Below are 15226 nucleotides of genomic sequence, written 5' to 3'. Positions count from 1 at the left end.
CACATCATGCCGGTAAATGTCAAACGATGCCTCACTTGGTGTAAGGAGCACAAACATTGGACAATTGAACAGTGAGAAAATGTTGTGTGGAGTGACAAATCACAGTACACAATATGGCGATCTGATTGCAGGATTTGGGTATATCAAATGCCTGGTGAACATCATCTGCCAGCGTGTGTAGTGCCAACAGTAAAATTTGGAGGTGGTGTGTTATGGTGTGGTCATGTTTTTCATGGAGGGGACTTGCACCCCTTGTTGTTTTGTGTGGCACTGTCACGCCACAGGCCTACATTGATGTTTTAAGCACCTTCTTGCTTCCCACTGTTGAAGAGCAATTCAGGGATGGCAATTACATCTTTCAACACACTCGAGCACCTGTTCATAATGCATGACCTGTGGCAGAGTGGTTACATGAGAATAACATCCATGTAATGGACTGACCTGTACAGAGTCCTGACCTGAATCCTATAGAACACCTTTGGGATGCTTTGGAACACCGACTTCATGCCAGGCCTCACTGGCTGACATTGATACTTCTCCTCAATGCAGTACTCCATGAAGAATGGGCTGCCATTCCCCAAGAAACCTTCGAGCACCTGATTGAAGATATGCCTGTCAGAGTGGACGTTGTCATCAAGGCTAAGGGTGGGTCAACACCATATTGAATTCCAACATTACCAATGGAGGCCACCACAAACTTGTAAGTCATTTTCAGCCAGGTGTCCGGATACTTTTTATCACATAGTGTGGGTTGACAAACTGTTATTCTGTTATGGAATATAATCAGTGATAGATAGGACGGACTATCACTTGGGTTTCAGTCAAAGTTCTTTATTGTAAATTACCACATAAAAAATAGGACTAGTTGGACTTCTGGTTTCTCATCCTCCTTAAAAGAAGAAAGAAGTACTTTAAGTACACATTCTCAAAACACTGCTTCCATAATCTGATTAAAGCTAATTGATAATCAGACTTAATCATGGCTTATATTTCGTTAAGGATACTGAGATATCATTATAAGGATTCCACTGCAGAAAATGTTCATTAAACAATTGTGAAACATATTGTTTTCATGCAAAATGTAATATCATCTAATATTTCATGTCTGTTTCATGTGCACATTTGAAAAAGCATATGACAGGAACCATTAAGCCCCATCACTCATTTGAATCAATTGTATCTTAACCAACACAGAACCATGGAAGTAGGAATCATTGAATAAAATTTAATCATCTCTAGAACTGTATGTATACTTCCATACTTTTTAACCGCTTGCTGAGGAAAATACAATATAATTCTTTTTATTTGTCAGTTTGCTTACATATGATGTTAAAAGATCTGATTGTAAAGAACAAAATTGTATGCTTCTGTCTCAGAATGAACAATGAATTGCAGCAGAAACATTGTGTTTTCTTTGTATCCTTATTTAGTTTTAAACTGAATGTATTTCCCCTTTGCCTGAAATGATACATTTAATCGACACTCACATTCTTGATAAATTTTCTATCGGAACGTACATTTTGATAAGACCTATGTTTATTCCTCTACAATCTTAAGATAAAATGTTTCATGTAATTTAATGTTTAGTTACTCTGCTTCCACTTTGCAGTTGTTCTACTTTCGTGATGTTTTTACTGATAGACATTCACAAATGAAACTTCTTTGTTCCAGAGCTTCCTCAAAGGGGATACACAGATAATGGCAGATGAGGCATTTCAGAATGCTGTCCAAAGCTATTATGAAGTATTTCTAAAATCAGAACGTGTATTAAAAATGGTACAGTCTGGAGCTTGTTCTCAGCATGATTTTCGAGAAGTCTTCAGGAATAACATAGAAAAGAGGGTTAGGTATGTCTCTACATTTCATCTAAAAGTCCTTATAATTAATCATTTTGTTGGCTGATGTAAACTTACGTAAGACAAATACCTGTATTAATAATAAGACTGGTTTTTGCTTCAGGTCCCATTTTGTGTTGCTTTAAATTACTAATTTACAAAATTATTATTCAGAAATTCATAAATTCTGAATCGATGAATGTTCCTCATTCAAGGAAAATCTCTAGAGTTAAGTAATACTTTATTAGTGTAATAGCACAGAGGAAAGAAGGGAACAATTGTAGTATTATTGCACCAAATCAGTTTTCATCCCACTTTTGGTATAAAGGGTATTGGCATCTTGTCAGATTATCTGTTATCTTAATATATCATAAATGGGGAGTTGGGATGATGTTAATGTTGAAAAATGACTCAGATCCAACAGTAGGAGAGGAACCATCCATGACAAAACAATTTTACTGAGAACTGACTACCAGATGGTAATCAGAGAGGTTGTGTACATGTTCACTAGATGGTCTAGTGCAGTCCATAAGTAAAGGGATTCTCAAATAGCTAAAGCTGAGAAATAGCTATTGTAAGTAGCTGCAACTGAAAGTGAGTGCTGGAACAAAATGTTCACAAGCACTGCTGCAAATTACAGCACAATTATCATTTCTTTCAAAAGTGTAATGAAAGCCAAGATTTGTAGCAGATACCAGTGTAGTGTAGGCCTGTAACACTGTGCCCTTTTCTTTCTGTGTGTACCACAGCCATGAAGATGACGATGTCAGATATTAATGTCAATTGAAATTGGTCATTCCAATTGTTATATTTTGCTGGGTAATAGGCAAGGCACCAATTGCAAATGGTTGTACCTTACTGTTCTTGTTAGTCATTGTTTCCCGAGATATTCATGAATGTTGATACAGTCATAGATTGCATTGTGGTGTTACTGTGAAGCTTAAACCATCCCAACAGTGGTAAATTTGGTCTACCACGTAGTGTTTGTGTTGCATTGCACAACTTCCCATTGTCTGATGTATCCTTTAGGTGTGCCCATGATTACTGATACACAACAATGCTAACTAGAATATGGCTTAAGGTGAAATATATTTTGCATATCAGTTACTTAGAGTTTTATGCCAACAGTTTCTATCATATCCTACACCTAGTGAAATTCCTGTCTAGTTAACATTTTCATAATGACCAATAGATGCAGTTGTCATAATTGTGACTGACAGGTATTGTTGATATAGCTATAAATTTTCTCTACAAGCTTACATAGCAACACTATCAATGCTACAGGCAACATTTACCGTATATGTCCATAGCATATTGATCACATGTTTAACCATTGGTATAATTTTCACTGATGGAAGTATTTATGCAGTTTCAATGTTATATACATATTATCAAGGTTCACTACAGTTTTTGGAAATGATTGTAGATAGAGATTATGTAAATTTTTATGAAAATACTGTATGTAAAATACAAAAATGCAACAAGTACTGAGAACAAGGAATGGACATAAATACTTAATTTAAAACAGTCAAATACAATTTATACATTGTCTAGAAACAAGCTGAATGAAGATGATAAGAGTGAGAGAAAAAGGTGATACACACAGATATCTACCCTGTTTAATTAAGTTAAGTGCCTAAGAAGGCAAAGCCAGTAAATATGTCAAAAGCATGGGGAAAAAATGGAATGAATCAGTGAAAGGGGAAAAAAGAAAAGGTATCAGGAAGCTGGCAGGATTGATATCAGAAATAAAAATACAATGACTGTTGTGACTTCACCACAAGAAGTGACTAAGGAGACAGCAAAATCTTGCTAAGCACTGGTGCCAACTGACTACATTACTTTACTGCCTGTGTTGGTCTTGTGGATTCCAATTTTATATACAGTTGTGAGGAAGTTCTACAATTAGCATTTATTTAATATTTATTCTAGGTTATGAACAAGTTAATTATGGGAATAGACAACTGAAAGACTAAAAACAGATTAAATGAATAAATATGAGCCATGATCAGAGAGGGAAAGAAGCAGCTCAGTAATTAAAAGAATGCCAGATGTCTCTGAAACTGGAACGAACCTCTCACACTGGTTGGTTGGTGGAAGAAGCAGATGGAATCTGTGTATTATAATGTGTAATGCGATGTGTGGCTGAAGAAAGTGTTTTGCACAGATATATTATATCACTGTCCACATTTACTCTTACTGATAGCCTTAAAATATCACTTTAACAACTCAACATTTTTTCTCAGCAGTTGATGTATGGCACCTAACAAGAAACAGTCATGTGTAGAATACAAATAAGGTAGATGTATTCTCTGTGTTCTTTGCTTAAATAGGTCTCATGGCTAAAAGGGTTGTGGTACTGATTACACGATAAGTGAGGCAACTTATACAAAGTGGACAACAACTTTAATAAGAAATACAGGACTTCATTAGAAACTCAACTGCAACTTGTGCTTATCAACTATCCTCAAAGCAAATTTTACTCCATTCCATTAAATAAGTACCAAATGCTTTTACGACTCATATGTGTATATCTGATGCACCCAGTTTCATTACAAAAGTGATCAATGGATTAAAAGTAAATAAATAAATACACTGCTGGAAAAAAATTAGTGCACCTGGAAAGACAATGTTGATTTTGATCTGGTGATGGCACATGTCACCTACAGTATGCTATATGTATTTATAACAGTTTCAACAGATAGCACAGTGGCACAGCTACCAGAGCAATAGCTCTGTCTACCCTGTAATAGGGAATGCTCACAGCCAGAAGGCTCAATGTGGAGCAAGCATGTGAAGCAAATAGGCAACCATGTCATGGAGACACACTCATACTTCCTACAGCAAACTGAATGAGTTTGAAAGTGGTAAAATTGTGTCTTTCTGAGTGGTAAAATGCTCCTTTTGGAGAACTGCTATATATGTTGAATGTGCTCCATCCATTATGCAATGATTCTGGTATCAGTGGTCACATGAGCATTCCCACATCCATATAAGTGGTTCTGAATGTTCACACAGCACAGACACCCACCAGGATTGTCATATTGTAGGAGCAGCAGTGGCAGATCATACAGCTACCACAACACAGATAAGAGGACTGGTGAACCTAGACATGTCAAGAAACTGTTGTGAACTGGCTTTAGCTGTGGGACTATGGGCATGCACACCTCCAACCGGTATTCCACTTATGCTACAGCATGTATATGCACAGCTCAGTTGGTGCTGTTGGAAGACCACTTGGAAGGTGGAATGGCAAGCTGTGGCCTTGAGCGATGAAAGCAGATTCTGCCTGCATGCAAATGATGGTTGTCTGTATGTACACCATAGACCTGGTGATAACTGTATCTTAGAGTGCACCATCCAAGACATACTGACCCACCTCAGTTCTTATTATCTGGGGTGCGATATTGCGATATGCTATAGCTCTCGTCTGCCTTTGGTATTTCTGTAGGGGACACAAACCAGTGCTTGGTACATACAGAATGTTGTTAGACCTGTTCTTTTGTTGTTCTTGCAACAGGAAGCTGATTTGTTGTTCCAACAGGATAATGCTTACCCACACATTGCCCGTGAAACCCAACATGCTCTGCAAGATGTGCAGCAGTTTCCCTGGCCAGCATGATCTCAGGACTTGTCTCCAGTCAAGCACGGGTGGGATATGATGGGAAGACAAGTGACTTGTGTGGCTCGTCAACCGATAACTCTTACAGAACTATGTGAACAGTTCAAACAGGCATGGCATAATGTATCTCAGGACAGTATTCATCATCTATTTGACTGATTGTATGCTGGAGTCAACAGCTGCAGTGCCACTCTTGGAGGCTACACCATCTTCTAATATGAATGATTTAGCATGAGTCAATACCTGGTACCTCAGAAATCGTTTGTGCTCTTAATCTGTAACTGTAATCATTTCATGTACTCCATATACATTGTTGCAACAATAAACTTTAAATGAAGTGGAACCTATAAAAGGGTGTACTAATTTTTCTCTCTGGCAGTGTAAATAAATTCATCATTAATAAGACTCATTTCATCAAAGGAACAACAGTTTTCAGGAACTCTCGTGCTATATATCAAGTTTTGTGTGGCTGCTGGTCAACAGAACAGTAAATATTTCAGTTAGACAAAACTGGCATGGGTATGCAGTATACTATCATAAAGGTATTATCATATTGGAAAGGATTTTCTGCAGCAAAATGCCAGAAGCTTGAGAAAATGTTTGACACAAAAAGCTATTTGGATTATTCTTCTCAGAATCAGGACTTCAAATGTTGTCAAATATGATTACATTCTTAAATAAATACCGATATTTAACTCTGAGAGACCCAGAGTTAACCCACTATCGATACTAGTTTTTCCTACTATATCACCTTTATTCTCTCCCTCTCCCTCTCCCTCATCAACATTGTCATCATCATCATAATTCTTTATGTTCTTCCATCATTTTTCTGTTCCATGACAATTATTCTTTCTTGAGTTTTCATTATTATTTTTTTCTGTTTTTTCATTCTATTCTCTTTCTCCAATCATTCTATCTGACCATCATATCAGCCATCAGATTTTGTATCTTGTGGTATTAAAGAGCTAGAGTTTCATAAATGTCCCCTCAATAGTTGTAATCTGTTGCAGTCCACTCTTTGATTTCCTCTAGTTTTCTGCTACTACCTATCCACTAAAAAAAAAAAAAAAAAAAAAAAAAAAAAAAAAATGTGGAAAAACAGTGGTGGTGCATCCTCTGGAGTCTACTACTTTATCATGGAAAAAATAGTGTTCAAGGAACCTTTTGTGTTACAAGAGGAACTAATAATCAGTTTATGTACTGATCTCGAGTAGATCATGAGTACTCCAGCTGTATTTCCAATAAAAATCACCCTAGTGTCAAGCTAAGTTAGAAAAATATCATTACTGATTTAACTCATGTGGAAGTAAAATTATCTTTCATGTAGATAAGGTAACATTCAGTTACAGTACTTGTCAACTTGTTGCCAATACAACAGTAGGTATACAACAGTAGGTATGAACTGATTTCCAACATTTGTTTTGTATCCTAAAAAGTTTTGCATAAAACTGTTGTATTTGTCTTTATATTGGACTTGATCTATAAGCAACACAACTGAATGATCCAAATACAAGCATGTCTCCTTGTGTGTCCTTATGTGCCTATTTTTAGCATATTGTTCAAACTTTCATTTTTTTCTTGCCACTGAGTGAATGATATTTGATTATGAAAACTGGTAATTCTGTACCTCTTAACTCCACTGTATAGTCATACCTTCTTATGATGAATATTACCTATTTACCCACTTTCTTATGTTTAAAATATACTTCAATGCAATTTCCAGTAGGAGGCTCCCACAGCCTGTAGTTATTTACCAAAAATCATATTTTACAATTGCTAGCAGCTATGAAAAACCTTTGCTAAGGCTAACAGTTTCAATCATCAGGCACAACAAGATTTTAAATCAAATTGTTTGTGTGAATACATACAGGATTAGAGTGGCTCTTACTGGCACTTTTAAAATTTTTGATAATTTTTCTTTTGGATGCACCCAGTTTGGTTCCATTCCACAGAAAAATAAGCTCTGTGAAATTTGGGCTCAACGGGAGGTAAGGGAGGGGTGATACTGGTCATTGAAAATAGGAAAATCCAGGAAAAACACTTTCGCAAAATATTACTTTTGCATGATAAATTCATTCATTACCTAATGTTGGAAGGTTGTTTACTTCAGTCTCGTTAACTGAATGCGTTCTCATTTCACAGATCAGATTGGTCGGGTGGCGTGACGGGTCAGTGACCCCCAACACAGGTAGAGAGAGGGCAGAGCGAGCCGAGCCGTTCTTTTTTACGACCCTACCTGGACCACCCCATTCATCTTTCACTTTCAAGGGAAGGTAGCAGTTGTAGCAAGTACAATATCATCATCTTCAGTTTGTTAATGGGAGATAATTTATTTGCTCGGGTATTGCTCGCATGAAGTCACAGGAAACAAACTGCCATTTGTCAAACAAACATCACTGGTTTTCTTTTATGATGTTTGGATTTGTGAAGTAACTGAGCAGTGAAGTGCTCCAGTAGCTGTGTGGAAAGTGATTACTTATTGATAAAAATCACCAGTTCTGACACAAGTGCAAGGAAACTGCATACCAAAGTTAGAAGATGTGTAGCAACAATGGAGGCAACTACAAAAACATGCTAAAAGGTCATCAGATATTCATAAGTGAAATGAGACAACTGTTTTAAAAAACTGGATGACATAATGCTTTGATTATCATTACTATTGAAGAAAATAGTTGGTATTTGATGAATAAGTGGTTAAGAGGAGGCCCAAGTTTGAATATGAAATTAAAAAATTCAGCAAGTTATGTGTTGATGTTCTTATAACTTAAATTTTACACATAAATGTATTTGAAAATAAATAAAAAATGCCGTTTTCATTCAATGTTGATAATTTTACACCTATATTTGTTGTCTAATGTGCCACAGAAAAGAGCAGGCAAAATATGTTTATTAAACTCTTGCTGAATGGGGCCTTCAATCCTATGTCAAAGCATAAGTGAGATTTGAAGTCATAGCATGTTATAGCATTTTGAATATCACATAAGAAGGTAGCTGAATTTTGATAAATCAATAGTTAAAAGGAGGGCCAAGGTTGAATATGAAATTTAAAAAAAATGCAGTTAATTCTATATTTATGTACTTGTATTATAAATTTTACACATACATGTATTTGAAAATGAAGTAAAAGAAAACTCCACTATTCATTCAGTGCCAGTAATTTAACACATATTTTGATCATTTAACTTACTATGGAAAAGAGCAGGCAAAAACTGCCCATGAAACTGTGGCTGAAAGATGTTCTCAGTCCAGTATTAAAACATAAATTCTTGTCAAAACAGCATCAAGTATGGGCTCTTTTGAAGGTGTGTATTTTGAGTGAAAATTTTTTGGAGAAAGGCATCTTGACATATATCTTGTAATCAACCGATATATGAAATTGCTCCCAGGAGTATTTTAGAGGAAAAGTTGAGCTGTAGAAAAACAGATCCAACTGTATCAGTCCTGAAAAACATTTTAGAAATTTCCCAAACTGGATTTCAGCATGGAAAAGCCAAGGAATATTTAGATCAGGTTGATTCATTTTGAACTGTCGATTTTGTTCAATATACTTTGATAGAATAATAATGGTCTGTAGATGATAATATTTGATTTTTAGAATTAACTGCAGTCTGCTCTGTCAATGCAATATCTCATTAAGTATCTTCCTGCACCCCAGGAGCTATCCATCATGCCAGGTGGGAAGGAAAGGCTATTTATTGCTTGAAAACTTTATGTTCCATTATGACCTTGAAATTTTGCCCTTAGAAAAGAATGCAATCTATGATATTTGTAGCTCCCTTATTATTGCATATACCAAAATGTGCTTGTGGGCTCATTCTGAAGCAAAAATACTACATTTCTATTTCAGTACACTCTAAAACATTAACAAATCTCACTGATGATATTTCTCATACAACTTAACAGAAAGTTAAAAATCATTTGTAGTACCTGTTTCCCTTTCTGCTGCCTTGGCCATCTTTGATCATAGTTTTTTGGCTAAAATAAAAATGAAAGTGATGAATCCAGTGAATCAGCATGCAGAACCACCAGAGAAAAACATTAAAAAGTTTTTGTAGGAACTGATCCAATCCCACAAACATTCAATAAGGAGATTGAACAGTACGTTTGTAGTAAAATACAAATACTTTCTTACTGTATTTGTCTGAAGCAGTCAGTTCATTAAGGGAGAACATCCATAGTGATACAAAAGTGAAGGTTGTGTCAACACTCCACTCCTAGCTAACAAACTGAAAGTTGTGAGTGCTCTAGCTGAGAGAGGTGTCAGATTCATGGAGGACTACAAGAAATAATTTTACAAAAATAATAAACAGAAGCAGTATATGCTTCAGGCTGCATCTGACTAATGCTATAAATTTCCAGAGCATAAATAGATTTTATCAACAAATAAGCTTTTCTAAAGAAAAGTGATTTTCTTATCACATTTGTTACACAAATATTGTATATACCTAGTGCCTTTGTAGATTGTATTTTTAAAGTTATACACCACTTTTAATTATTAAGTGGAAAATAATAATGTTATTGGGAATCAACCGCTTCTGAACAATATTTTTTGAATAAATAAATATTTTATGCAATTTCACTCCTTTTTCTTTTTCTTTAAATGTAGGAACCAAGGGGCACCCTTTCCCCTTTTCCTATCGAGTCTTAAGTACACACAACTTACTTTCTGTATAATGGAACCAAATTGGGAGGTAGTACAAAGAAAAAATCAAACTCGAAAAATAAGAGCTTCTCTAATACATGATGTTTGATCAAACATTACACAATGTCAGAAATGCAATCTAAACATCAGAACCTGAAAAATAAAATATAAACATTGTTCAGTATACCACATCTCACTAATAATAATAATAATAATAATAATAATAATAATAATAATAATAATAATAATAATAAAATATGATGCATCAAGTTTCTGAATACTTATAAGACATTAGAACAGATTGTTACTAGTTATGTGAACCATGACTAGGAACAGTTTTCAGTGAATACAGAGCTGCGCCTGTTAGCATGTTCTACAGTAAAGAACCTGTATAAAAATGAGCTATGGAATGCAAACAAATTATTCCAACATCACATTGAATACACACTAGTAGTTTATAGAATTCAGTTTTAGAAAAATCTTACCATTTGCTTCAGTGTACTTTTCTGGTCTCTTTCTAACATTATGAGTAACACTTTCTTGGGTGTTTTGAAGTAGTGTATGAGTATTTAACTTCATAATATGTGCAGCTAATAAATATTTTGTGTTCAGTTTTCTTTATAGATGTTTATTTTAAACCATTTCCACTAAGAAAAATGAAGTAGAGTAATGAAGAGCAAACTAGTAACCATTGAAGGTGACACATGTGACAAATTTACTGTGCAAGAAATGAAAGATTTTGATCAGGTTGTTCCATTGTTATTGCTTGGTAACTGGGCACCAATGAATACCGATGAGCTTGTCCATGGGCAGGTGCAGCTGGGTTTCACTACTGATCAGGCAGCCCTATCATATGAATTCATACTTTGTTCTGCTGCTCTGCATGTGCATGAACCATTTTCCCACACCCGCCTATAGCTGATTGGCCAAGGCATACAGTTGTGTATGATGTGGCCACGTTCCCTGACTGCCCACGCATGAGCTCCTTGCCCACCCCTGCTCACCTGAAACCATGGGTGCCCAGCTGCCCACAGGCAGGCACACACACTACAACAGCCTGATGTAGATCATATATCACCTTACAGATGTACTGTGTAATGTCTGCAGCATGCTAGAAGAAAATACTCATAACCGAAAAACTTTCTCCAATGACACAACAACAGAAACTATACATTTAACCATTATCTGACTCCTGTAAGGTAATTCAGTAACGTAAGTGGTGCAATCAATGGTTTGTCTCTCACATTACACTGCTGATATTCAGAAAAGTTACGTTGAGAATTAGTCTTCACAGTGGTTCATACATTTTCATCACACAGTTATTGGTCACACCATCACACACGAAAATAGTTTTGCCACTCAACAGTATAAATTAAATTTATCAACTGTTGGCACTTATCCATCAAGAAAATTTCAAACTCTAGTTGTTGAGCTGCATCACTTGCTTGAAAGTTATGCAGTACCTGCTGATGATGAAAAGAAAATTAATAATCTTGACATTATGCTTTTGACACTTCTGTATGTGGGATTTTTTTTTTTTTTTTCGTGTCAGAAGCACCATGGATACAGGAACATAAAAAAAAATGAATAGCACACAGAAAAAAATTAATTACAGGCATATGAAAACATATATAAAATATATATACAAATATGTGTGCACAGAAACAAAATGTTATAGGCATTTGGCCCATAAGCGGGCTACGTCGACAGCATTTGGGGTTGCCAACATCAGATCCTCTAAAGTGCAGTGTGAAGGACATTCAGGGCAGTTATACATGTGCTGGGTCGTCTGCACCTCTCCACAGTCACAGAGATTAGATGTAGTAGAATATCCCCACTTCAGAAGGTTATCTCTTGACCATGCAGTGTTGGTGCGCAGCCTGTTTAGTGATCTCCAGACCACCCAGTCCTCATCGTAACCTGGTGCCAATTCTTCCTTTGGTTCCATCCAGTGCCCTTCTCCTGACTGCTTCCATCTCTCCACCCTAGATCGAGGTTGGTCGCTAAAATCTTCGGTTGCTCTGAGCAAACTGCGTCTAAATTTCAAGCGTTTGGTGGCTGGCTGAGATTTGTGGAGGAGGTGGCTCTCTGCCATCTCAGCCCTCGCTCTTTCACTATAGGCTGCTGCTTCTCTTTGCACTGCAGGAGGTGTGGGATGATGATTTATAATAAAATATTCGATGTGAATGTCATAGGATTACACTATTGTTTCTTGATATTGCTCCAACAGTATATTCATAAAAAATCTTTGTTTAAACTGGAATCTGCACAGTCTCAGGAATTTAGATGAAAACATGGACAAACATTCTTGAATCTAATGCTTACAGCCAAGGATATTTGCATACAATTCTTCACAATCATCATGAAGATTTCCATTACAAATTAAATCCAATATTTGTGTATTCAGCACATGTAAAGATATATAGCATTTAAAATACGTATAGTATGGTGGATAATTGAAAACATTATTTCTACTATGTCACACAAAACTTCCTGCAAGTTTTGTGTGACAGAGCAGGAACTCTTGAGACAGTGAAATGCCTCTGAAATTGAAAATTGCTTTTAGAAACTGCCACATCACATCAACCTACAGTGCTGTAGAATGTAAAGTATTTTGCACAGTATTCAATTCTGTCAGAGCTACACAAAATGCTTACCTGAAACATAACTTACAGATACTAAGTGTACTTAGACAATAATGAATTAAAGGAATAATAGGAAGGCAGTGAAGTGAGCGATACATTACAATTAATGTTGAACTGCAGAAGAATATATCTGTTCTTCCAGAATATATTGAAGAAATCTTTATCCATTTCAATGTTTTGCCCTGCATAACAAAACATTTGAGGTTCTGTTATCAAAATTGCCTACATTTCAGGAGTACTATGCTGGCAATATAATAGTCCAGGAGCCCTTGACAAAAAAGTACGACTACTTTAAACTGCTTTGCATCTTAAAATGTTGTTATTGATGACTTCTACATATGCATCTATATCTATACTCTGTGAACCACCACAAGCTGCATGGCAGAGGGTACATCCCATTGTGCCACTTATTAGAGTTTCTTCCTGTTCCAGTCACATATGGAGCACAGGGAAAATGATTGTTTGAATCCCTCTTTGCATGCAGTAATTATTCTAATCTTGATACCTATGTGAGTGATACTTATGGGATTGTATTATATTCATAGAATTATCATTGTTGGATGTAACAAACAAACCAAACAAATCTAATCACAGAAATTTACATTGATGGTTCACTCCTGACCTCAAAAAATTAAGAACACTGGTTGTCAATCTCTACAACAGACAAAAGAACAGAGAAGAAGACAGACTTCAGTACCTTCAACAAAAGAAGAGGTACAGATCAGAATTTGAAAACAGAAACAAATGGCAAATGATAGCTATATTCAGCAAGCAAAAAACCAAATGCAAGGCTGCTTGTAGAGTTATCAGATCAGAATTGGGCAATACTAATAGAACCACGTATGATGCTACCAATATCACACCCAATGAAATGGGTAACTTTTGTACTAATTCAGATAACAAAGGACACACAGCTGACCAAAGTTACAACTGTAAATCAGGCATTAGTAAACACCAAGAATAAAATTTAAAAAAGTTATAAATGTTGCACAAGCAGTCTGAAACAGCTTCGTTCAAGTGGGCACAAATTGCTGTCACTGACATTGCAATAACCATAGCAAAATTCAACAACTCAAAATCAGGAGACTTGTATTATCTGTCAAATTTTGTTATTAAGAAGATAGCAGACATTACACAACAATACTCTGTAAACTAATAAACTGGATTTTAATAGTTATGAGTTATTCTTTTCCAGCCTGCTTAAAAATAACAGTAGTTGTTCCTCTACATAAAAAAGGAGACAAGTCATGTCCCAATTACTACTGTCCTATTTCTCTTGGACCAATACTTTCGAAAATACCAGAAAATTGCGTGTATCAACAAATTTACAAACATTACACCTGCTATCAAACACTGACAAGCACTCAGTATGGCTTCAGGGAAAATTTGTCTACACTAAAAACTGTTGAAAATGTTGTTTCAACAATATTCAGTGTGTTTGAAGCAAAATGATCTGTTGGTGTCCTACTAATTGACCTGAGAAAGGCATTTGACTCTGTGTGTAATCCAATTCCAATAGCTAAACTGAGGTGCTATGGAATTTGAGATACAGAACTCACTCTTATCAAATCACATCTTGACAATAGATAGTACACTTTAATGATATGAGCTCTGGTTTCCTAGATGTTTCAAGAGGTGTGACTCATGGTTATGTGCCAGGACCCTTATTGTTTATAATCTGTATTAATGACATACCTAGTACCATGCCATGTAAAACTATTCTGTATGCTAATGATACTACTTCCATTGCAACTGGAAATGACATAGAGGAGCAAAAGGAACAAAGACAAGCCAACAAAAGAATTTCTAGTATCCGGTTTAAAGACAATCAATTAAATATAAATCAGAATAAAACTGAAAATGTAATTTTTAGTTTGTGTGATACCAACAATTAACATAAGTCTGTCAAACTTCTGGGGGACACTTGGATTCAAAATTTATTTGGAACCTCAATGCAGCATCTGTCTGCACTAAATTATCAAGTGTCATATACCTGTTACATTAACTTTGAGCATGTGGGAGTGAAAACATGATGGTTAGGTTCCATTATGCACCTTTTTGCAGCTGCATAACATACAGCATACTGCTTTGGGCAGCTCCACTGGAGCAGAAACAGTTTTTATGTGGCAGAAAAAGGTTAGCAGATGTGTAGTGAGTATATTCAAAACAGTATGCCCTATAGGCTGCATTTCAAGAAACTAGGTGTCATGACAGTCCCATCATTATTTATACTTAGTTACATAGTCTACATGAAATAAAACCAAGAAAGGTACATATTAAAGCAATCTTTTCATTATCACAATACGTGTTGCAGAGAAAAGATTGAAAAGATTGATCAACCCCTTACAAGACTCACAATAGCTATACTTATGCTGACAGAAAAAAGTTGCAACACCACGGAGGAGTTGTGCAGCATAAACAAACGTTGGTAGGTGTGTTTCTATGCCTGAAACATAATATCCGTTCAAATTTTATGCTTCTC

The 15226-nt window shown here is 35.8% G+C and overlaps 1 protein-coding gene across 1 annotated transcript in view; it reads left to right on the top strand.

Moving 5' to 3' along the window:
• LOC124722118 (calcium-dependent secretion activator-like) overlaps positions 1-9930 on the top strand; it is a 412570-nt gene extending 402640 nt beyond the window's left edge. The window contains exons 6-7 of the mRNA XM_047247324.1: positions 1672-1847; positions 7600-9930. Coding sequence (XP_047103280.1) covers positions 1672-1847; positions 7600-7633 — 210 coding nt within the window. The 3' untranslated portion in view covers positions 7634-9930. The remainder of the gene's footprint in view (positions 1-1671; positions 1848-7599) is intronic.
• The last annotated feature ends 5296 nt before the right edge of the window (positions 9931-15226 follow it).

This window comes from Schistocerca piceifrons, chromosome X (assembly GCF_021461385.2).
Source record: "Schistocerca piceifrons isolate TAMUIC-IGC-003096 chromosome X, iqSchPice1.1, whole genome shotgun sequence".
NCBI classification, from domain to species: Eukaryota; Metazoa; Arthropoda; class Insecta; order Orthoptera; family Acrididae; genus Schistocerca; species Schistocerca piceifrons.
Note: the sequence above shows the minus strand (reverse complement) of the source record. Positions and strands in the feature narration are given on the sequence as shown.